Here is a 24,175-nt window from a genome sequence, read left to right as displayed (position 1 = left end):
TGGACTACTGACTGAATCAATTAAGCCATTTTTGTTTTTAATACATCTCAGTGCATTATGCCATTGGAACAATTACCAGGGCACAGAGCATTCCTTTTTAAAAGCTTTTATTTATAAGTCAATGTAAATAAAAGTCCTCTCTGAACCAAATGGTGCTTTGTGAGTAAAAAGCAAGCTGCCAGTCCAATTGGATTAGATGCCAATGACTGGCTTCTCTATCAGTCCACTGCCCAATGAAACCCAAAGAGTTGTCTTCCATCTATTTGCTCCACATATTTTGGGGTTCAGTTCAATAAAGTCCATTGACTTGATTGTCAATTGAGCTGCTAGAGATCTGAGGCTGGAGCCCTGTACGTGGTAGGCCTGCTTTAATCCTTCCAAAAGCAACAGAGTTTTAAATGCTGCAATTGTACAAATGACTCCATCCTGATTCTAGGAACTCTGAAGTAAGTACCAATATTCAATGGGACTTACTCCCGAGTACCTATGGGAACTTTCCTTCTCAGAATAATAGCAGTCAGTAGGGCTGGGTGATACCTGGCTTTCAACATCGTGATATATCACCAGCTAAACACCGTGATACCAATATGTCACAATGACTGAAGTAAGGATGTAACTACCGTATTTACACGAATCTAATGTGCCATCAAATCTAATGAGCACCTCAATTTTCAAAACCTTGAAACCAAAAAAGTATTTGCTGGCGAATGTAAATGTGTCCTCAAATCTAACACACACCCTAATTTTTGTGACGTAATTTGACCAAAAAAAGGTGTGCATTACATTCGAGTAAATATGGTACACAGAAACGCACAGGGTAATGTCCTGGCAACTGCTGCTACTTAGGGGTCTGAAACTGATACATTTTTAATTCCCTTTAACATATTGTTACAGCTGTTAATTTCTAGTGCAGAGTAACATGAGAGAAGTGATGATCAGCTCCACAGTTTCCCCCATATTGTGATTCCCCCCCCCATAGCGCGCGCGCATACACACACACACACATTGTGATATATCGTGATATATCACCATGTCAGATATTATGAAACTGTTATCACAATGTGGACTTCACAGATTTTGGATGATGTATCGATACATCGCCCAGCCCTAGTAGTCAGTGTGCACATGCATGGCGGGGGGACGGAGAGAGGCACTTTTCATTTGTGACTGCATGAGGTAATAATAATATTAATAATAATAATAATAATAATAATAATGAAATAAATAAATAAAATGCCCATCTGGCTGGGTTTCCCCAGCCACTCTGGGCAGTTTCCAAAAAAATATTAAAAACAGGATCAAAAATCAAACATTAAAACATCCCTAAACAGGGCTGCCTTCAGATGTCTTCTAAAAGTCAGATGGTTGTTGATTTCCTTGATATCTGATGGGAGGGCATTCCACAGGGTGGGCGCCACTACCGAGAAGGCCCTCTGTTTGGTTCCCTGTAACTTCATTTCTCGGAAGGAAGGAACTGCCAGAAGGCCCTTAGAGCTGGACCTCACTGTTCAGACTGAACGATGGGGGTGGAGACGCTCCTTCAGGTATACTGGAATTAAACAGTTAACCCCTCCTCTCATCTTCTGCTCCAGACAAAAATCCCTATTAATGAATGCCCACCCCCAGATGCGGTTCCTAACATCATGATAATGTGTGGTCCTAGGTATGCTAGGTCCTAGGTATGCTAGGAGTGTGGCCAGCTTTAGATTTCATAAATGATTCAAAAAAATGCATTTGCGTCTCTTACTCAAGCTGTGTAGGCCACATGTGGATGCTGTTAATACAATAAAGGCAATCTGATGAGCATTCCTGGGTAGTACATTCTTATGATCTGGAGGTCTATAACCAATGTTTTGGCTTGAAATGTCAAGGGGTACAGTCTGTTCCTCCAACCTGCCTTCAAGGTAAAAAAGGTAAAGGGACCCCTGACCATTAGGTCCAGTCGTGACCAACTCTGGGGTTGTGGCGCTCATCTCGCTTTACTGGCCGAGGGAGCCGGCATACAGCTTCCAGGTCATGTGGCCAGCATGACTAAGCTGCTTCTGGTGAACCAGAGCAGCACACAGAAACGCTGTTTACCTTCCCGCTGTAGCGGTACCTGTTTATCTACAGTCATACCTCGGTTTAAGTACGCCTCGGTTTGAGTATTTTCAGTTTAAGTACTCCATGGACCTGTCAGGAACGGATTAATCCACTTTCCATTACTTTCAATGGGAAAGTTCACTTCAGGTTAAGTACGGACTTCCGGAACCAATTACACTCATACCTCGGGTTAAGTACGCTTCAGGTTGAGTACTCCGCGGACCCGTCTGGAACAGATTAATCCACTTTCCATTAGTTTCAATGGGAAAGTTCGCTTCAGGTTAAGTACGCTTCAGGTTAAGTACAGACTTCCGGAACCAATTGTGTTTGTAAACCGAGGTACTACTGGACTTGCACTTTGATGTGCCGATCAGAAGGTTGGCGGTTCGAATCCCCATGACGGGGTGAGCCTTCAAGGTACCCAATCAGCAAAACAAGGGAGAATTTTCCCTTCCCAACTCCATCTCATGTGCCACTTTCTTATCTATAACTTTCTCCCCGCCATGCTGTTTCTGGTGAGGCTTCTTCCCTGCCGCAAGCACTTTACAAGAGTGCAAAGCAATTTATGCTCACTGTAAATAAAATGCCCTTTGCTCTGTGCTGGCTGCAACCACCTTGGAAAGAGATCCCGAGGCACAGTGAAAAGCTCACAGACAGTGGCAGCTCATATGTTGGAGCCATGGAAAGAAGACATTAAGGCTGCAATATGATACAAACCAACCTCAGAGCTGAGTCCCACTGTACTCAGTAGGATTTCTACTGCTGTGATGAAATCTGTCTTCCAATGGCTTCAAAGTTTTCTTCATCTGTGAAAAAAAGGGCTTTCATTTTTCTGCCTCAACCTTGGGGAAATTTAGAATTCCTTTAGCCTCTCCATTGTCCTGGGTTTTGAGGATACCTTATAATGTCAAGATGGCCAAAGAAGAGGCATGTTTCTGGTTTTTTTTACAGGAAACGTCTCTGCAGCCCTCTGCAGCCTCCTCAGCTGCCTGCACTTCCTGGTCTGAAAGAGTCCTGTGAGACCTTTCCTTAGGCTATGATTGATCCTCAGGCACCTGGGAAGGCTGCATAAATACAGACCACTGGTGAGAGGATTTGTAGAATTAAAAAAATAACCCGTGCAAACCCCTTGGCCACCTCAAAAGTAATGTTAAGTTCAGGGAACAAAAAAAGCAAATTGCTTAGTTGGTTAGAGTGTCGTGCAGATAATGGCAAGGTATGCCAATGTCTGTAAGGGACAGCTGCATATTCCTGCATTGCAGGGGGTTGAAACTAGATGATCTTCAGGGTCCCTTCCAACTCTATGGTTCTATGAAACTCAATACATGAGAGTTTCACTGAATTTTCAAGTTTGATTTCTTACCTCAGTTGAAGAATGGCTTAAAAAATGGAGAAGAATTTAAAAATAGACTGAAAACCCCTGGTGGGTTATCACAATGATATAAATCATTGGTGTGGCTATATTTGGAATCCAGTGTGTGGCTCTAATGGCTTCACAAGGGACAGAAAACAGGATCCCAAGAACTGGAGCATCTTTCTCACACAGATAACATGTGTCAATGTCACACCTGTCCACATCTCCACATTCTATGGGATTGATTGGAATCAGGACAAACACCAATTTGCTATTTAGCCATTCGAAGCAATATCAACCCGAATAATTCCTTGCCACACGTTGCATATGGGTGCAATAACCGCATCCCATATACAGTACGTACTGAGAGCTTACCCTTGAAATGTGAGAGCTTTGTGTATGGAACAGCGCCTGGGTGTATTCGTTGGCCAAAGAGAATTGCACTTTTAGAACTGTGCGTCACAACACAGGTTGTTGTTGTTGTTGTTTAGTCGTGTCCGACTCTTCGTGACCCCATGGACCATAGCACGCCAGGCACTCCTGTCTTGCACTGCCTCCCGCAGTTTGGTCAAACTCATGTTCGTAGCTTCGAGAACACTGTCCAACCATCTCGTCCTCTGTCGTCCCCTTCTCCTAGTGCCCTCAATCTTTCCCAACATCAGGGTCTTTTCCAAGGATTCTTCTCTTCTCATGAGGTGGCCAAAGTATTGGAGCCTCAGCTTCACGATCTGTCCTTCCAGGGAGCACTCAGGGCTGATTTCCTTCAGAATGGATAGGTTTGATCTTCTTGCAGTCCATGGGACTCTCAAGAGTCTCCTCCAGCACCATAATTCAAAAGCATCAATTCTTCGGCGATCAGCCTTCTTTATGGTCCAGCTCTCACTTCCATACATCACCACTGGGAAAACCATAGCTTTAACTATACGGACCTTTGTTGGCAAGGTGATGTCTCTGCTTTTTAAGATGCTGTCTAGGTTTGTCATTGCTTTTCTCCCAAGAAGCAGGCGTCTAACACAGGTTAGTGAATGCATTTTCCCAAGGAAGCCGCATATGTGGTCACTTCTTCTAATTACTTCCCACAACTGATATACAGTATGCACATACATTTATGTAGCCTACTTAGGACGCACATCTGCTCCCCCCCCCACTCAAATGGAAATTAATCTCTGTGTCCGAAAAGTAATGTGTGAAGTCTAGGGATATGTTGGTGAAATCTGCGTGGAATGCTAAGGAGTCTTTCTTTGCCTCTCTTCGGTGGGTGGGAGCTTTGTAGACGAAATTTGGCAGGACTCAATCTTCGGATTTGTGCGTTTGCCACCCTGCAGCCGCCGCATGGGATTACAAGAAGGGCTGAGCTCTCGAAGGGATCATTGTCTTCTCTGCTTCGAGATCAGTGAAAGGGGCGGGCAGCTTTTCAGATGCCGCCTGTCAGGTCCTAGCATTTGAATCTCTTCGGTGCAAGCAGGAAAAGCATTTAGTCTCCCTTTGAAGTTTACAGACCGCGCGCGTGTGTGTGTGTGTGTGGCCATTTGCCTGCGTTTCAAATCCTGCTTTGCCAACCAGACATCTGAGTGTCCCTAGTTCCCATTGATGAAATGGCTCCCCTCCATTTCGTTCTGTTTAGGGAGCATGGATGGAGTGAGGATCCCGGATGCCCTAAGGAAGGAAGTGTCAAATTCTTGGCTCCATCCACTGGCAGCAATTTTGGCGGATGAAATGCCAAAATTGCCGCGAGTGTGTTGGTGGGCCATTTCAAAACCAAACCAAAAACTTTCTCTGGAGTGATCGAGGGGCCTCTAGCGCCTGGCTGGAGAAGGCCGAGCTAAGTCGGGCTCCCCTCCCACGGACCCCCTTTCCTTCCCTCTCCCCCCTTCCCTCACCCCCCATGTCCATGTCAAGCGATCGCCAATCCTAGGGCAGAAGGGGGGCGCAGGCGGAGAGGCGGTGATGGAGACGGGGGGGGGGGGGGCTCGGAGTCAGCGCTGCGTGATCGCTCGAAGCCCCTCCCGCCTGCTGGAAAAGCCATAAAAAACCTCGCCGAGGCGCACAGCCCCACATTGGAGAGCGGAGCCACTTCGCGAAGGAAGCGACGCCCAAGCCACACTCCGGAGCAGCAGCACCGCCAGAGAACCTCAGCCACACACACGGTGAGTCCTCGTCTCCCCTCTCCGCGCGTCATCTCACATCCCCATCTCTCTTTCTCCATTTGTCCTGCTCCTCCTAAGTTTCCCAGGACACTTCTCCTCTCTATCTGCTAAAAACACCCCCTCTTTAGGGTTTTAACTCGCTTTCCAATCTCATCGGTGCTTAAACCTCCGGAGGTATTTTCTTTTCTTTTCGGGGTTTCCCATCTTTTCTCCACTCGTCAAAGATTTGACGTGTTCCCAAGGCTTCTTGCAACTTTTTCTCCGCCGCGCACTCCTCCTTCGCGTTAGAGTTTGCTCCGGAAGAAGGCTGCCAGGCTGCAGCCACTTCCTTGGGAGTAAGCCCCACTGGGATCAATGGGACTCACTTTCGAGTAGATCGGTGTCCCACAGAATTCAATCTGCTCCCAAGTCCTTAATGCTTTGCATGGCGCCAGTCGGCTTGAAAGTTCTCGGTCGCCATTCCTGGATTTTAAACAAATTCCTTTGTGAAAATAACTTTTTTTCCCCCTTCCCACGTTTGCCTGCTTTTCAGGGATTGGAGTTCCCTTCCTATGGACACTGGCTGTTTGAGCCTTTTCACTGGGGAAGGTTATGATGAACCACTAGGAGGAACACGAATGGTTGATCTGGGGCATAATAACATTTGGAACCCATCAAATGTTGCCTATTGTCTTCTAGTTCAGTGGCAGAGCAAAACACCTGCTTTTGTCCGCAATACTGAGCCAGAGGAACCAATAGTTCTTCCTCACACTGCTTATTACAAACATAAACTCCCTTCTCCAAAGGAAAAAAACTTGCCAGTTCAATGGGGTTTGTTCCTTTTTCTAAGGGAACCTTGAGGGGAAGGTTGCTGGGATTTCCATGATGACTTATTTATTTATTTATAAGATAGAATTTAAGAGAGACTATAAAACAAAACAAAACCAGAATGTTGACTGAAGCAATGTACTTGGAGAAAGGGTGGGAAAGCTGTTAAGCTTCCTAGATTTATTCTTTACGAAGCAGAAATGAAAGAACGACTTACGAACTCTGTAAAATCCTTTGAAGTTTAATTAACGAACATACGTACACAACCAAAAGGAATGTCGTCTAATGCTGATTCTAAATATGGGAAATACAGGGCTGGATTTAGACTGCCTGGTCCCAGAATCCATTTCCAACACCACCACAATGCAGTCTTGGAGCATGTCCTGAGTGATTAATTTTATTTAGCTGTTTAAAACATGTCTATGCCCCCTTCATTTTTTTTAAAATGGGGGGCACAGTGTAGTCAGTTCAAACCATAAAACCTACAAACCACACTTATCTCTCCCCATTAAGAAACTACAACCAATTGGCACACTAGGTGGTCATTTGGCTTGTTCTCCAAGGAAGTCTTGCTTTAGAAGGAATTTAGTCAAGGACAGACAATATTCAATAAATCAGAGTAGTTTTGCTAGTTGATGGGTTCTTCTGAATACAACAAGGGACCGGGGACCACTCGTTTCACTGTCTTTTTGCCCCCGCCCCCAAAACAATGGTTAGCGAGAAATAGTTAATGTGATGTTTTCTGCCTTGCCTTGCCTGGCCTGGCCTCACCCTTTCACCCCGCATCCTTACCTGGTGTCCTATAGATGCAAGGAATGATGCGGTTGTGGCTGTCCGCAATGACGCTTGCCCTGTGCCTGCTGATCTGCCTGGGGACTCTGGCAGAAGCATATCCATCCAAACCGGACAGTCCTGGCGAGGATGCCCCTGCAGAAGACATGGCCAGATACTACTCGGCACTGAGGCATTACATCAACCTCATCACACGACAGAGGTAGGTGCCAAAAGGGGGCATCGCCACCGTCACTCTGGGTGGCAAGAGCGACGTCGTGGTTAAGGACACCTACCACATAACACAGATCCATTACACGACCGCCGGATGTGATACAATGTTAGTTCTTCATCGTGAGTTTCATCAGGCGGTTCTAACCTGTGGCCCCCCAGATGTTGCCGAATCCTCGCTCCCATCAGCTCCCATCAGCATTGTCAATGGTTAAGGATGATGGCAGTTGTCATCCAACATGATATGGAGGACTATAGGTTAGCCACCCCTGATTTATAGCCTGCCCAATTCCAGAATGTGCAATGCACATATCGTGTTTCTCCGAAAATAAGACACTTTCTTATAATTATTTTTCCTAAAAAACACACACACACACTATGGCTTATTTTCAAGGGATGTCTTATTTTTTTCCTCCTCCTCCTGCCGCGGCCGGCATTGCTGCTGCCCCTATCACTATGTCTTATTTTTGTGGTATGGTTTATATTCCTTGACTGCTTAAAAATCCTGCTATGGCTTATTTTATGACTACGTCCTAAAATAGGGGAAACAGGGTAGGAAGAGCGACAACATATTTGAAGGGCCCCCAGCCTCATTCTAGTGCAGGCATCCCCAAACTCGGCCCTCCAGATGTTTTGGGACTACAACTCCCATCACCCCTAGCTAACAGGACCCAGTGGTCAGGGATGATGGGAATCGTAGTCCCAAAACATCTGGAGGGCCGAGTTTGGGGATGCCTGTTCTAGTGGCACACCCACTCATCCCGCATGGAAATATAAAAATGAAAAATGCAGCCTATCGCTTATTTTTTACCTTGAATTGCTATTAGGTCCTACTTTGTTGTGTAGAAAGGCAATATATTATTATTATTATTATTATTATTATTATTATTATTATTACCATTGCACATTTGTCACTTCTGCAGTACTATGACAGGGCAAGCTGTACCTGGTAAACCTCTTCCCTTCTACTCAACAATTAAATAAATGCATAGGATCCTAGAACCTATAACAAACTCAGGGGTGTTTCCATTACTTGCTATTTGCTCATCCCTTTACTTCTGGGAATCCAGATGAGGTTCATTCCTAACTGTTGTATTCATGCATTTTCTCTATTATCACCTTAATCCTTCCTTGTTCCTAATAGTGATCATCTGTTGTCATTTAAGCAAACAGCTGTTCTCTCATAGTTACAGTGCAATAGTTTAGGTGCGCAGCAATGCTATTATTTCTCCCTCAGTGGACATGGAGTTGGTGCTGCTGGGTAATCTCACCCCTCAAGGGGCAGCTGATGTTTCATTTTCACGTCATTTCACTTTTAATTTGTATACTGCCATTTTATATTGCTATACTCAAGGCAGTTTACAAAAACAAAAGATCACACACCTTATGATAATTTGTTCCAATACCAAAAAAATGTCATAATAAAAACACAATAAGCGACTTATATCAAATAAATTAATAGTCAACAATCCATCAGAATATAAAAGTGGCCAATAAAAATAACTCTCAAAATACCAGCAAATATTAATTAGACAGCAATCCACACTTAACAATGACGTGCATGCACATGAAAGCTCATACCAAAATAAAAACTTAGTTGGTATTTAAGGTGCTACTGAAGGAATTTTTTTTTATTTTGTTTCGACTCAGACCAACACGGCTACCTACCTGTAACTATTACATAATTACTAAACAATAATCAATAAAAATAATTGCAGGTCACAATGCACAAAAACACACACACACAATACATACAAAACCATGTAAATTTGTAAATGGATCAAATTGAGAAACAAAGACACACAATTTAAGAAATTATTTTTAATCTGGAGCTTCCCAGATGTTGGACTACAACTCCCATCACCCCTGACAATTGGCCAAGCTGGAGAGAGCAGATGGGTGTTGAATTCACACATCTGGAGAGTACCATATTGGCTACCCCTGGTGTTCACCATGAGAAGCAAAGCCTCTTCCAAACCACCCTCATCTTTTAAAACTCCCTCCCCCTTCATTCCAGCCCAATGGAAGTATCTATAAATGTAAGGACTAAAAGGCTGAGACTTACTTCAGAAAGTGCAGGGCGGGATATTTGTTCCATACGTTCATCATTCGGGTAAACAATCATAGGCTTGGACTGTTTAATGTTTAATGTGCAAAAAATGCCATTTAGCAACCTCTCTGGGAAACTGGTCGCAAGAGCGTGCATTATATAGAATTGCACCATTCATCCTCCAATGACACTTATTCCCCACCTGTGTTCCTATAGTAGAGAAGCCTTGTGCTGCCTTAGATCCAGCAGGTTCAGAAACTTGATCCATTCAGTCAAACAGTTCAAACGTTTTTGTTTAGGCAATTGGTAGATTTTTTTAAATATAAAAAAGTTTGGTTTTTTTTTAAAAAAACAATTTTAGATTATATATCCCTTTTTCTGATGCACTTATTGGACTATTTTGGATAAATTTTGTCTTATATTTTATAGTAATTAATGGTTTCATTGTTCCCCACTTTTAAAGCTTTTTTTTTAGTTAAAAAGTGGATTTTAAAAAAAATGGAAGGAGAAGAAATTAAATATCTTCAGTTACAGGCCTTTAGAATGTATGTATGATAAAGATTAGGCTGGAATTATCCTTTTAGGAGAAGGGGAAAAGAGATTGCATCCTCGTGATGGGAGAGAGACGTTCTTCTATGGCATCAATTTCAAAGTTCAAATAAAAATTAAAATTCCGAGGAATAATCTCTCCATTTGGACGGCCATAATAACTTAATTCAAATGGTTATTAGATGTTGTCCCATTTAGTCCCAGTCCAGGCTTGGTTCATGTCCTAATTGATTTACTATTCAAACCAGAGGAGATAGTTTTAATTAGGTTGCTACTGGTTCTGTGCACTCACAGTTGGGGGGGGATTGGATTAGAAGGCAGAATGATCATTTCATCTTGTTAAAGATGCCTTAGCAAACTGGTAACTTACCGGTAGTGTCTGTGCAATAACTCCCCACCCCAACCCCCGATGAAGAGCCCAAAGGAAAGGCCTCTTATCAAAAGGAGTTTAATGGCATGTGCTCACAAGAAAAAGTGTGAGCCAATGGATCTTAGATATAACAAGCACAATTTCCAGTAATCGTTGCAATTTTTTCAGGTATATTTACTATTGCCTGTATTGTATAAGTGAGTCACTCATTCTTTTATTTTTATCACATCTCTCCATGTGTGCATACAAAGAGCAAGTCAGGATTGTTCTTCCAGACAATCCAGCCTTGTGTGAAAATCCAGCCCTTTGTAGGGTTTGGTACTTGAAGAGCTCCAGGGAAAAAAAAGGAACAGATCTGTAAGAAAATTACATATATGTCACACACTGAGAGAGAATTTCGGTAATTTCGGTTCATATTTTAATGCAAATCTACCTGATTCACACTTCCGAAAACAACAGGTGAATTGAAATGTAGATATCCTTTGAAATGTGATTTTTTTTAAAAAAAAGGATTTTGCAATGCCAAAACATGTGAGAGTGTGCATAATCATGCGTACTGTACGCTAGTGAAAAAAGCTTACAGAATTGCATTATAGTAGGGGAAACTGCATACAAAAATGTGTATATTAGGAGAAATGCACACCAAACGTGTTGACAAAAATAGTTGCCAGGCTGGGGCAGAAATGTGGTGGACAGAACATAATGGTGGAAAAATTAGGAACAGAGAGAAACTGAAATTGACCAATTTGTCCATCTCTGGTCAGAAGAGCCAGCTCCCCGTCACTGTGTGTGTTGCGAAAAAAAAGAGAAATAAAGGAAGAGAAAAGGAGATAACTGTATTTCTTTATTAACTTGAAAAAGGAATACTGTACAGCATTCTTGATAAGGAACAAATAGCAAAGCATTTAGAAGCAATGGAATAAGAGCTGTTCAACAGTGGAACTGACTCCTTTGGGAGGTGGTGGACTCTCCTTCCTTGGCGATTTCTAAGCAGAGGTTGGATGGTCATTTGTCATGGATGCTTTAGTTGAGATTCCCCCATTGCAGGGGGTTGGACTAGATGACCCTTGGGGTCCCTTCCCATGTTACAATTTTATGATTCAGATAAATTGATTCCTCATCAAAGTGCCAGGCATAAGAAGAGGATGAAGTGGGAAAATGTGTTTCCACCAGTATATTTTGTCTAATTAGACCACTTCTACAGAAGACTTTGGGGAGGGGGGAAATGCCCATAGCTTTCCGTTCACAATTTTTGCGGGATGTAAATATTAATCTTGGATAGAAAACAGGCCATTTTTTTGAAGTGAAATGCACATTGCAACCAGCGTAAGTTGTACATTTCCATGAAGGAACAATTAAAACAAAACCTGATTTAAGCCTTGCATGTGAAAACGTTTTAAGAGAGGGTGGAATGTACCACTTTTCAACAAAGAACACCTATCGGGCAAACGAGAAACAAATGAGAATACCAAACCTCTGTCTGTTTCAAGCCCTCATCTCCTTTTGTAGAAGAAGACACAATCTGGAGGCAATCTGCTACGTCTCTAGCAAAACAGGAGAGCAAAGGTGGATGAGACCGATGTTTGCCAAAATTGTGCATAGCGTAGGGAAAGCAGAATGAGAGGCAATTTTCTTCCTCTCCCATAATGTACAGCCCAGACCACCCAACGAAGCTGAATGCTGGAAGACTGAGGGCATAGCTGAGCTATGGAATTCATTGCCACAAGATGCAGTGATGGCTGCCAACTTCAATGGCTTTTAAAAAAAGGCAATTGGAAAACTTCAGGAGGTGGGGGTTGGGGGCGGACCAGGCTGAGGCTCTCAATGGTGACTAACCACGATGGCTATATACTGCCTTCAGTGTTGAAGGTGGTATCGTGATGAGAGGATCCTGAGTGGGAGAGTGCCACTCTGCTCAAGCCCTCCCTGTGGGTGTTTGGTTGGTAGCTGCGAAAGCAGATTGCTGGACTCGATGGGCCTCTGGTCTGATTCATCTCTCATCTGAGCATTTCCCACAGTGGGAGATAACGCAACAGAGAGAGGGGAGGAGCTGGTTTTCCAACCAGATCTCATCCTCTGTGCCTTGTTTGGCTTCTAAGAATCACCTATACAGGCTTAGGGCTGTAGTGTCTGAGCAATAGCCAAACCAGCGATAGCAACATACAGAAATAACCCATTTAACCCCCGTGATGTGGGGGTCTTCTGGTGTGAGTGTATGTTGTGAATGAACCTTCTGAGGGATTTCTATGTGCCAAATATCTTACACCATGAGAAATATCTCAAAAGCGTTTCTTACAACAGAACATTCAAACACCCCTTACCAGCAACAAAAAGTGTGTTTTTGTGTGTTGCCTCCCCACACACAAAAAAACACCAACAGTAGATTCTTTGCAGCTCAAAAGCTTTGCTTTCAGCTCAGCCCACAGCCTCTTCCTTCTCCCCATGTGACATGGCTCAGCAGCACTCTAGCAGTTAATGAAACTCCAGCAGTGTCTGCCAGCGATGTTTGATGCTATTTGTGACGTCGGCTGTGTTCACACCACACATTCAAGGCCCATTTAAAGCACATGTTTTCTGCAACATGATGTATATTTGTGTGTTGTGACATGCATTTTTGTGCTCCCTCCCTCCTGATATAAGCACAATCTTGTGCCTCTCTTTGGGTTGGAAAACTGCACCATAACTTTCAGAGGAGAGACCCAGACATAGGAGTACTCTCCACTTCTGTGGTTTCAAGCAACTGAAATTTAGAAGCTTTGCTGCCCCAGACAGTGGAGGCAGAGTGCGAGCTGGAAAAGCACAACTGCGTCACATTCAGTTTGCCTGTTGGTTCAGGAACTGTGAATTGCAGAGTGAAGCAGACCAAATTTCGCCCCGATCCCTGGCGATCGTTCCACAAATAGCATGACCATCTGAATCTACCTCTAGTAACAGCATCTTACCACCATTGGTTCTTCTTGGAAAACTGAACTAGAGATCAAAACAGTCTTTGGCTGCCATCCTAGGCAGCTACATACCTTGGAGGAGTAAACCCCATGGAATTCAATAGGGCTTTCTTCCGAGTCAACAGACATAGGGTCGGTTAGGGTTCATAGCTGCCAAGTTATCCCTTTTTTTAAGGGATTTTCCCTTATGCTGAATAGGCTTCCTCGCAAGAAAAGGGAAAACTTGGCAGCTATGTTAGGGTTATTCACTCATGAGATGATGTAAAACACACACACACACACACAAAGGTAGGTTTCCAGTTTGTTCTTTTAAAAATAGTTCCATAAGACTCCTCGTTGAACCAGATAGAGGGCCTTCTTGGTAGTGGCGCTCGCCCTGTGGAAGGCGATGTCAAGGAAATAAACAACTATCTGACTTTTAGAAGACATCTGAAGGCAGCCCTGTTTAGGGAAGCTTTTAATGTTTGATGTTGTTGCTTTTTTATTATTGTTATTGGTGTTCTGTTGGGAGCAGCCCACAGTGGCTGGGAAAACCCAGCCAGATGGGTGGGGTATAAATAATACATCATCATCATCATCATCATCATCATTAATTATTATTACTAGGTTAAAAAAATCTCTCATGGTGAGGGGGAAATTCTAGAGAACACATCTGTTTTGGGACTGCAAGATGCAACATAACAAATGAACTGAGTCTCATGGTATTAAAGCTGTTCTTTCTCTTTTAAATTGGGGTCCTGGTTTATGGCATTCAAGCAAGAGTGGGTGGCAATTTTCCTTGAATTCCATTATATTTACTGCAGCTGATTCTCCTCTTTATTGTGAAAGACATCATCCAGAAGTACTATTAATTGACATCAACAAGGGTTTGGGCTCATAATGGGCAGCAGGATCAGAGTCTTAATTTGGTAAACTAATATAAAAAGCCCAGGCATTTTCCTTAAGGATATTAACTCATTCTATCGCTGAAGCTCTGGCCATGCCTCAATTCACTGGAGAAAGGAAGCAGAAGCAGAAGCAAGCCTCAGATCATTTGGGGCTAGAGGAACATTTGAGCTTAGCATTATGCTTCATTAAATTATTGTATGGGTGGTTGATTAAAGCAGCTGGTTCTCTTCAGATTCTTCACTTCAGAAATGCTTTGTCTGTATGGCATAAAGAAATCTCATTGGCTGAATGCAAAAGGGAATGCCTTTATTATAGTGAAGCTAGTATGTACAACTGCAATGGGGAAAATGGGTCTACCGCTCTTAACCACTACAGCACACTGGCTCTAGCAGAAACCGTGTTGGACGTTCGGCTTCTGAAAATCGTTCACAAGCAGGAACACTTACTTCCAGTTTTGTGGTGTTCAGGAGCCGATTTGTTCGGCAACTAAGCCATTCGGGAACCAAGGTACCACTGAAGGTCTTTTTGAGCCCTACCTAGCAAAGTTGGGGAATAAACCTAGCACGTTTCTTAAGCAGTGCATGTGCTCTTTCACTGAGCTTATGGGCCTTCCTGTGCCATTAACATGGTCGTGTCCATCAAGGGTCAAATGAGACAAGCAGGGGATGTTTATCACCATCTTGTCCTGTTTTCGAGCTTCCCAGGATCTTCTGACTGGGATTTTGTTTTTTAGTCCTCTGAAGACAGTTTGTTAGGCTTAGTTAGACTTTGTTCTACAGTACCATGGGAATTCTAATATAGTGGTACCTCTGGTTGTGGATGGGATCCATTCCGGAGGTCCGGTCGGATCTCGAGGTTTCCGCAACCTGAGGACCGCTTCTGCGCATGCGCGCGTGGCAAACTTGGTAAAATACTTCCGGGTTTGCCGCTTTCGCACCCCGAACTTTATGTAACTGGAAGTATTACTGTACATGCTTAATAATTTGTACTTCTGCCCTCTCAGGGGTCCCAGGGGTCAGCAAACTTTTTCAGCAGGGGGCCGGTCCACTGTCCCTCAGACCTTGTGGGGGGCCGGACTATATTTTGAAAAAAATATATGAACAAATTCCTATGCCCCACAAATAACCCAGAGATGCATTTTAAATAAAAGCACACATTCTACTCATGTAAAAACACCAGGCAGGCCCCACAAATAACCCAGAGGTGCATTTTAAATAAAAGGATATATTCTACTCATGTAAAAACATGCTGATTCCCGGACCGTCCGTGGGCCGGATTTAGAAGGTGATTGGGCCGCATCCGGCCCCCGGGCCTTAGTTTGGGGACCCTGGTCTAGAGGGTTTTAAAAGTCTGTCTTTCAGCCTCTGTTTCATAAAATCATAGAGTTGGAAGAGACCACAAGGGCCATCCAGTCCAACCCCCTGCCAAGCAGGAAACACCATCAAAGCATTCCTGACAGATGGCTGTCAAGCCTCCGCTTAAAGACCTCCAAAGAAGGAGACTCCACCACACTCCTTGGCAGCAAATTCCACTGTCGAACAGCTCTTACTGTCATATATCATTTTCCTCTCTGGAAAATAGAACTTTGGTTTCTGTAAGGCTGAACGATATATGACATACATATTAGTAACACACTCAAATCCTCACCTCCCTCCCTCCCTCCCTCCCAGGCTTGTTGTGAGGAAGATGGAATTATGTGCTCAGCCTGGGCTCCTTGAGGGAAGGGTGGGTTTGGTTAGGCAACCTTGGCTCTCCAGATGTTTTGGAACTACAACTCATGATCCCTAGCTAACAGGGCCAGTGGTCAGGGATCATGGGAGTTGTAGTTCCAAAACATATGGAGAGCCAAGGTTGCCTATGCCTGGCTTAGAGCATGGTGCTGATAATGCCAAGGTTGCAGGTTTGATGCTTTGCAGAGGGTTAGACTAGATGATCCTCAGGGTCCCTTCCAACTCTACAATTCTATGATTTTGGAGGAGCTGCTTCGCGCAGCTGCTTCTGCTGGAAAGTGGAGAACAGCTGCAAGATGGTGGAGGAGCTGGGAGAGGCCCAAGACATTTTGGCAGCTGGGGAGAACCACAGAATACTACTCCCTTCCCCTGCCAGTTTAGTAAGAGGGAGGCGATGGTGTGGAAGAAAGCTTGCTATATCTGAGAAAAGTACAAAGCCAGCCTTCTGAGCACAACTCCCAACACTCTTCGCAGCCCTTCCAACACTCTCCGCAGTTTATGTTCCTCACACAATGAAGCACACAAAAATCAAGGTGTAGTGCTTTGTGCCCTCTGGAAATTCCAAGGAGTCACATTTTTTAGCATTCTGATTTTTATGTACCTAAGATCATTGTGAGTTTTACCTGTCTGAGTTAGATGCTTTCAGTTTTTTCCTCTGTCTATGCCATGTCTTTGAACAAAGTGTCCCTTGTTGTTGTTGTTGTTGTTGTTTTAAAAAAGCTCTCTTTTACCCATCACTCCCCCAAATAAATAAATAAATAAATAAATAAATAAATAAATAAATAAAACCAGCTCTATATGGGATTAGACCAAGAAAATTGGTAAGTGGCTTTAGTCAGTGCTTTTTTTCTAGAAAAATAAGTGCCGGTACTCACCATGAAGTTGTTACAGTAAGTGCCACACTTTTAACCAGTGCTTTTCATTTCGGGGAAAAAAAAAAGGTGCCGGTACTGCGTACCCTTGAATATACCCTGAAAAAAAGCACTGGTTTTTAGAAATGCATGACAGTATCCAACGCATTGCTAGCAAGCTATAATAGCTACCCCACCGGCCTGTGTAATTCAAAGAAGCAAAACTCAAATTGGTTGACTTGCACTAACTTTTTAGCCATGCTCACCAAACCAGGATAACGACAAAACTGTAAGTGCAGATTATTGGAACCAACTTGATAACGGCTTGTGACTTGTGGGGAGGGGTGGAGAAGAAAGCACAAGAGTTCAATGCTGCGGCCAGGAGGCTATTGCTGTGGCTTCACCCCACCAGGTGATCGCCTTCTGGTCTCACAACATCTGGGTGGGCATCTGCTCTGGGGTCTCAGGCATGGGTCTTTCACATTGGTTGCTACCTGATCCTTTTAGTGGAGATGCCAGGGAGATGCCTACAAGCAGCAGATGTGCTTCTGCCACAGAACTATGGCTGCTGTGTGTGTTCACACTGCATTATATGGGAAATTTGAGGGAAGTCCTGTGTGGTTGAAGGACCGAATAAGACACTCGACTGGTTTAATTCTTGTCATGTTTTTGCATTGAAATGTTTCAACTTAATCTGTTTTTAAGATACTTTTTTAAAAACAAAAACAAAACTGATTTAACAGGTATGGAAAGCGATCCAGCCCAGAGACGATGCTCTCCGACCTCTTGTTGAGAGAAAGCACAGAAAATATTCCTAGATCTAGGTAAATATAAAAGTCTTTTTGTGATCATTATTAACAGTGAATTGCTTAAGCCCTTGCTCCAAACTATCAACCCTTCTTTTTGTAACAAAAAATATATATGAATGAATAAGAGGTTAATTTTTTTACTTTGCACAGGGGAGTGACTAAAAAATTTGTTGAAGTTTACATTAAAAAAATTTTTAAATACCAAACAGTTTACATAAATCTTCATCAATGTGAGACCAAATAGTAGGATCATGATGAATTACCCCACCTGCAAATTGCATGCTTCTCCCCCAACAACCATGTAGAGAAGCAGGACTTTGCATGTATACCGGTAGTTGTGTGCACCAGGGTTCTCCAAGATCTAGAACCATAGGGTTCCAGATCTGTGGGAAGCCTTCATGCATACAACATATACATGTGATGGTCTCCCCACTATGTACGACCATGCTGTACACACAGTTGAAGAATTTGATATCCCGCTTTATCACTACCCTAAGGAGTCTCAAAGCAGCTAACAATCTCCTTTCCCTTCCTCTCCCACAACAAACACTCTGTGAGGTGAATGAGGCTGAGAGACTTCAGAGAAGTGTGACTAACCCAAGGCCACCCAGCAGCTGCATGTGGAGGAACAGGGAAGCAAACCCAGTTCACCAGATTATGAGTCTACCGCTCTTAACCACTACACCACACTGGCGTACATTGTCAGAAGGGGGCTACTGAACATTATCTCACTCCTTGCTCCTATGTTGACAAACATTGAACCAAATAATGCCAGAATAGAGCTATAGATACTAGTAATTCTGCAATTGTGCTACAAACATACAGAGTGTTACATGAAGAGCTGGGCTTCAGTGAATTGCAAATATCTTCTGCCCCCCCCCCGAATATAATTTCATCCAAGCCATCATGCATCTACCTTATTCAAACAGGATGATGTTCTGCCAAAGCTAAACCAGTGGTTTCAATGGCAGAGAGCTAAGCAAGTGCTCAAGAATTCTGTGAAAAATGCATGTTTAAAATTTGCTGAATTTGACTAACTTAATAAAAAAATTCCTTCAGTAGCACCTTAAAGACCAACTAAGTTTATATTTTGGTATGAGCTTTCGTGTGCATGCACACTTCTTCAGATACCACACGAAAGCTCATACCAAAATATAAACTTAGTTGGTCTTTAAGGTGCTACTGAAGGAATTTTTTTATTTTGCTTCGACTCAGACCAACACGGCTACCTACCTGTAACCTTGACTAACTTAAGTCCATTGATTCCAATGGGTCTACACTAAGGAAGACTTAGCCAGATACCAGCCAGTAGTGAGACTCACTTCAGAGCAAAGAACAATCTGTTATAATACAATTCAACAGTTTTTACTCCATCTACTGCAGCTTGCACATAATCAAACCTTAAAGGCAAAACTAGAATATTACACCCCCACCCCCCACCCCACAGATTCCGATTTACAACACACAGTTAACAAAATAATGTGATTATCTGCAACACAGACAGAGAGAAATAAGTCTAGTCACAATTAACATGGTGAGCAATGCTATGTTCTATTGGTCTTTTGATTTCAAATACATTTGTTGTTTTTTTATCATTTTTGTTGCTGACTTTTATTTTTATTACTTTTTTCTTTTGTTGTTGGAAAGTCACTTTGGATGGGAATTGCCCTGAGAAGTGGCCTATGAATATTTTAAAGTAAATTAAAGATAAAAAAAGTAACAATTCAGTTCCCAGGTGCATTTCAACCTTGTGGTCTTCTTCAATGGTATATAAACCAATAATTTTACTGGATTGGCTGCATTACAGCAGAATTAAATTCAGACTTGCCTAAATCAGAGTGGAGGACTCTCCTTTCCATGAAGAAGGCACTTGATATATATGGGCAGGCGATGTGTCTTCCATGCCTTCCTAGGAAATTAGCACCAGAAGAAGAAGATTTTGAATTTGATATCCCGCTTTATCACTACCCGAAGGAGTCTCAAAGCAGCTAACGTTCTCCTTTCCCTTCCTCCCCACAACAAACACTCTGTGAGGTGAGTGAGGCTGAGAGACTTCAGAGAAGTGTGACTAGCCCAAGGTCACCCAGCAGCTGCATGTGGAGGAGCGGGGACGCGAACCCGGTTCACCAGATTACGAGACTACCGCTCTTAACCACTACACCACACTGGCTCTCACTACACCAGATACTTGGCTCATCCTGTGTTGAACAGCACCCTCCTCTGTAAAAGTTCTTCTTGGGCTCCTCATCCATCTGTCCCTACATCCAACAAAGCCGTTGTGTGAGCAAAACATCTCCCCCTCACACCACAGAACTTCTTCTCCCTCTGTGTGCCACTGGACCCCATGTGCTCTGGGTACTTCCCAAATCTACCAGAACAGATTCAGGGCAGTGCATGTGGGAGGTTGGAGATGGAAGAGAAGTTATGTGGTGCAAGCAGAAATTGTTCTGCTCATGCAAGGATTTCACTGGATTCAAACTAGAACATTCTTAAAATAAAACTGTTATTTTCATTATTCTGTGTACAAATCTGACTTGTAATCCTTCTTGTCTAAAAACACTATAAATTGGGTTGCACATGGTGACTCATTGTATATGTCTTTGAGTGAACTTATAGTAGTCCTGAAAAACAGTTCAGATATTTCTATTCTCTCACTGACCACCAGGATATGTTTTTCCTCTGTGCTACAGGTACGAAGATCCTTCCATGTGGTGATGGGAATGAACCATCTTCAGTATTTTTCCTAGTTTTCACTTCATGTCCCATTGCTAAGAAGACCAGCTGGGAGTATCACACCCACCGAATGCATGCAGCCATCGTACTGAATTCTGTAGAGTTCTCCCTTCCTTCTCCTTGTACATACATTTGTTTAAATAAATTACTTGTGCACTCCAAATGGTAGCATTTTAAGTGTGTGTGTGTGTGTGTGTGTGTGTGTGTGTGTGTCAAAAAAGGCCCATTATAATGGGCAAGGGTTTCTTTTTTTAAAAAGCTATTAAAACTGAGTTACAACCTCTTTACTGTCTCAAGTAGCATGAACAACAATCATAGCACCAACTTCAGTAGTTGTAAAAGGTGACATTTGTTTGACAATTTTTCTGGCCTCGGGACTCACTTTCAATATTTATTTTGTAGAACATTATTTGTTCCATTACAATTATTGCCCATGATGCAACTGAGATAAAAAATAAAAATAAAATAATGTGGAAAGTGCATATTTTATTAATCAGTGTTCAAAATATTATTTATTGCTTTGGCAAATCTCTTAATATTGTAGCATTTTTAGAGGACAGAAGCTTTCCCTGAGCCAGTGAATTAGACTATCAAAATCAATTTGAAAAAATGCTCTAAACCTATTGCTGCTTTGTTTTGAAAAAAAAAAGAAACCTTATTTTTTATTTAAGATAACAGAAGGATGAGTTTAGGAAAGATTTGTGTTGCTCAAAGCATTGAACAACGAAGTGGAACTAAATATAGGCCACCAGCCCTGAAATATGGCCTGCCAGGATCCTGGTAACCCCTGCTTCTTTTCCCCTTCCTTCCATCCACCCTGGTGGCACTACCATTCATGGCTGATGGGCTTCCATATGACCTGATGGCTCTCAAGACTCTCATTCCCAGCATAGCTGCCAAGTTATCCCTTATTTTAAGGGATTTTCCCTTATGCTGAATAGGCTTCCTCGCGAGAAAAGGGAAAACTTGGCAGCTATGATTCCCAGCAGACAAGCAAGTGCTCTCTGGAGCTGATGGGAGTTGTAGTTCAAAATATTTGGAGGGCACCAGATCGAGGGAGGCTTCTATATTTATACATACAACCACCAGGATTGGAGGCCATGTGCTTTGGAATATCAAACAGAGGGGCTGATATTGCCTTCATGTCCTGCTGGAGGGATATTCATAGATATCTGGTTGGCCATGTGGGAACAGGATGGATGCTAGACTAGATAGGCATTTGGTCTGATCCAATAGAGCTCTTCTTATCTTCTTGTGGCGCTCTGGTCTAAACCACTGAGCCTCTTGGGCTTGCTGATCAGAAGGTTGGTGGTTCAAATCCCTGTGACGGGGTGAGTTCCCGTTGCTCTGTCCCAGCTCCTGCCAACCTAGCAGTTCGAAAGCATGCCAGTGCAAGTAGATAAATAGGTACCGCTGCGGCAGAAAGGTAAACGGAGTTTCTGTGCGCTCTGGTTTCTGTCACAGAGGTGTTTAGTCGTGGTGGCCACATGAACCGGAAAGCTGTCTGTGGACAAACGCCAGCTCCCTCGGCCTGAAAGCAAGATGAGCGCCGCAACCCCATAGTCACCTTTGACTGGACTTAACCATCCAGGGCTCCTTTACCTTTTACCTTATTAGGAAACAGTTTGCATTCTCCAACAATTCTCCAAGCATGGAACCTTACTTAGCCGAAATGTCACCATCCACGCAAAGGAGTGAAGGAGCAGCAGACTGTAAGTCTGCAGAAGTTTTAAAAAACCTCCAGAAAGCAACCTTATGGAGGGGGAGAACCAGAACCATCCCATGAGAACTGAGCATATTTTGCAGCCGTGGGATTCTGACTGATTATTGTGGGAAGCAGTCGTGGTCCCAAGGTGGGGCGCTTACCTGCTCTCCCATCACTGGCTTTACTATTGCTTCCCTGGAGGTGAGGGAAGGAGGCTGTGAGATTGTTGTTGTGCAAATGCACTGGTGGAAGCATGGATTGGCTCCACTGGCGCATTTGCAGTGTTCTGATCTCACTGCCTACTCCCTCCCCTCACCCCCCTCCTGGGAAGTCGCAGTGACGCCGGTGATGGGAGGTGAGGTGATTGCTGCTGCCCCACCACCTGCTACTGGGAGGGGAGATAGAGGGGACAGAGGGGTGATTGAATGGGCTATTGTGGAAGTAGGCAGACGGCGGGTGGTTGTGTGGCTAGATCCTATACACGAAAAGTCTTCCCTGCAATGTTTTGTTGCAGGCCTCGCTCAACCCCTCCTACTATTTGAGGTTCGTGATGCATAATCAAAAAGATTTTACAAAACGGTGACGTTTCCAGATACAATTGGGAATGCCACAAACTGGGAAGGTTTCTGCGATGTTTCCAAATGTGAAAAATTAGCGTGGCTCGCTAACCAACGTGGAGGAAGTCGCTCAAGTGGAGAAATCAGCACAGGGCTCAACAGAACCGTCCCCTCCTCCTGACACTCTCAGGTCCTCCTCTCACCTATGCATGTGCAGTAGGAGGTGCGTGTGGGTCTCCCATTCCTAGTGGCAGACCAGCATTTCAGTACACGCATACTGAGGAAGCGTGGTGGTGGTGAAATACATGCTCTTCATGGCTGCTCTGTCAACATGCGATGGATTACACCTTGAATTATGCTTATGTAAAAAAACACAGTACAATCTAATGTTCCCTCAAAAACCAACTCGCTCCCTTCTAGATGATTCTACATCAACATTAAAACTATGTATTTAATACAACACATATATAATACTCTATAAATTCACATTATATTACGTAAATTTTTATTGTATGAATAAATGATTGAAGTAGCAATGGATCAATTAGGGCAGCAGGGAATAGCTTTAAATAATTTTACTTGATGTTATCATTCCACATACTTAATAAAGGGCAGCGTCGATTTCCACGCTGCTCGTTTCTTTATCTACCTTCCCTTAAGTGAACCATTTCCTTCCATTTTCCCATTATTGGCAGATTATACCAATTTTACTAAACAATTCTGATTTGGTTGGGATGATTAGAGTAACACCATTTATCTGCTATTAATGTTTGAGCCCCAGTTAACAAAACTCCTGACTAAATTCTGATTTTTTCCCTACCTATCCCAAAAGAACTGTAAGTGGGTTCATTTGTATACGGTACCCAATTATTTCTTGTAAAAGCTCAATAGGTTTAGACCCAAAGCATCTACTTCTCAGGGACTGGGCAGAGGAGGAATGGGAGAGACAGTCTTCCCATCCTGACCCTTCCAGGGAGAAGTAAGAGGAAGGCAATATAGATTTACAACAGAGGTTTGAGGGAGGTCTCAGGTCAGAGGCACCCAGTTGACACACTGTCATTAGAAAGCATTTCTTTATTCTGTTTATATTCTCCCAGTGCACGCCCAAGGTGGCTCACAGCATAAATGAAAACAGAACTAAGCACACACGGTAAATATTTTTAAATAGATATATGAATAATCCTATTAAAAACAGCACAGACAATTCTTAAAACCATTTAAAAGCACAAAGACGATAAAAAGACGAGACTTTGCACTGATTTCTACAACATTGTCTGGTACGGCAACTCTCTTATTTATGCATCACAGGAAGCTGCCTGAATGCTTAAAGATCCTTTGATTTGTACATATTTTTCAGCCGGAGGGCCGCATTCACTTCTGGGCAACTTTTCAAGGGCCACGTACCAGGGATGTATAGGGCCCCTATGTATAGTGGGCTAGTTTTCACACAAACTCACACACCCAGAGGCACCAAGTTCCACCCAAGTTTTTTTTGGGGGGGGGCAGGCACTTCACCATGTGTGCATGACGTCACACATGCGACACACATGTGTGATGTTGGGCTGTGAGGCCTGGCGACACCTCCCACCACCACAG

General features: G+C 43.3%; 1 protein-coding gene across 1 annotated transcript; it reads left to right on the top strand.

Moving 5' to 3' along the window:
• The first annotated feature begins 5,504 nt into the window (after window positions 1-5,504).
• Window positions 5,505-20,475, top strand: NPY (neuropeptide Y). Its single transcript, XM_035129635.2, has 4 exons — window positions 5,505-5,583; window positions 7,197-7,384; window positions 17,519-17,599; window positions 20,275-20,475. Exons 2-4 carry the CDS (start codon window positions 7,197-7,199, stop codon window positions 20,297-20,299), a joined length of 294 nt encoding a protein of 97 aa, XP_034985526.1. The 5' UTR covers window positions 5,505-5,583; the 3' UTR covers window positions 20,300-20,475.
• Window positions 20,476-24,175: the final 3,700 nt, after the last annotated feature.

The sequence above is a fragment of the Zootoca vivipara genome, chromosome 12 (genome assembly GCF_963506605.1).
Source record: "Zootoca vivipara chromosome 12, rZooViv1.1, whole genome shotgun sequence".
Taxonomy (NCBI): Eukaryota; Metazoa; Chordata; class Lepidosauria; order Squamata; family Lacertidae; genus Zootoca; species Zootoca vivipara.
Note: the sequence above shows the minus strand (reverse complement) of the source record. Positions and strands in the feature narration are given on the sequence as shown.

Excerpts from the sequence above, each read along its gene's own strand:
- NPY (XM_035129635.2), top strand. The coding sequence starts at position 7,197 with ATGCAAGGAATGATGCGGTTGTGGCTGTCCGCAATGACGCTTGCCCTG. Across the intron at positions 7,385-17,518 it reads AACCTCATCACACGACAGAG|GTATGGAAAGCGATCCAGCC; the intron begins GTAGGTGCCAAA and ends CTGATTTAACAG. Across the intron at positions 17,600-20,274 it reads GAAAATATTCCTAGATCTAG|GTACGAAGATCCTTCCATGT; the intron begins GTAAATATAAAA and ends TCTGTGCTACAG.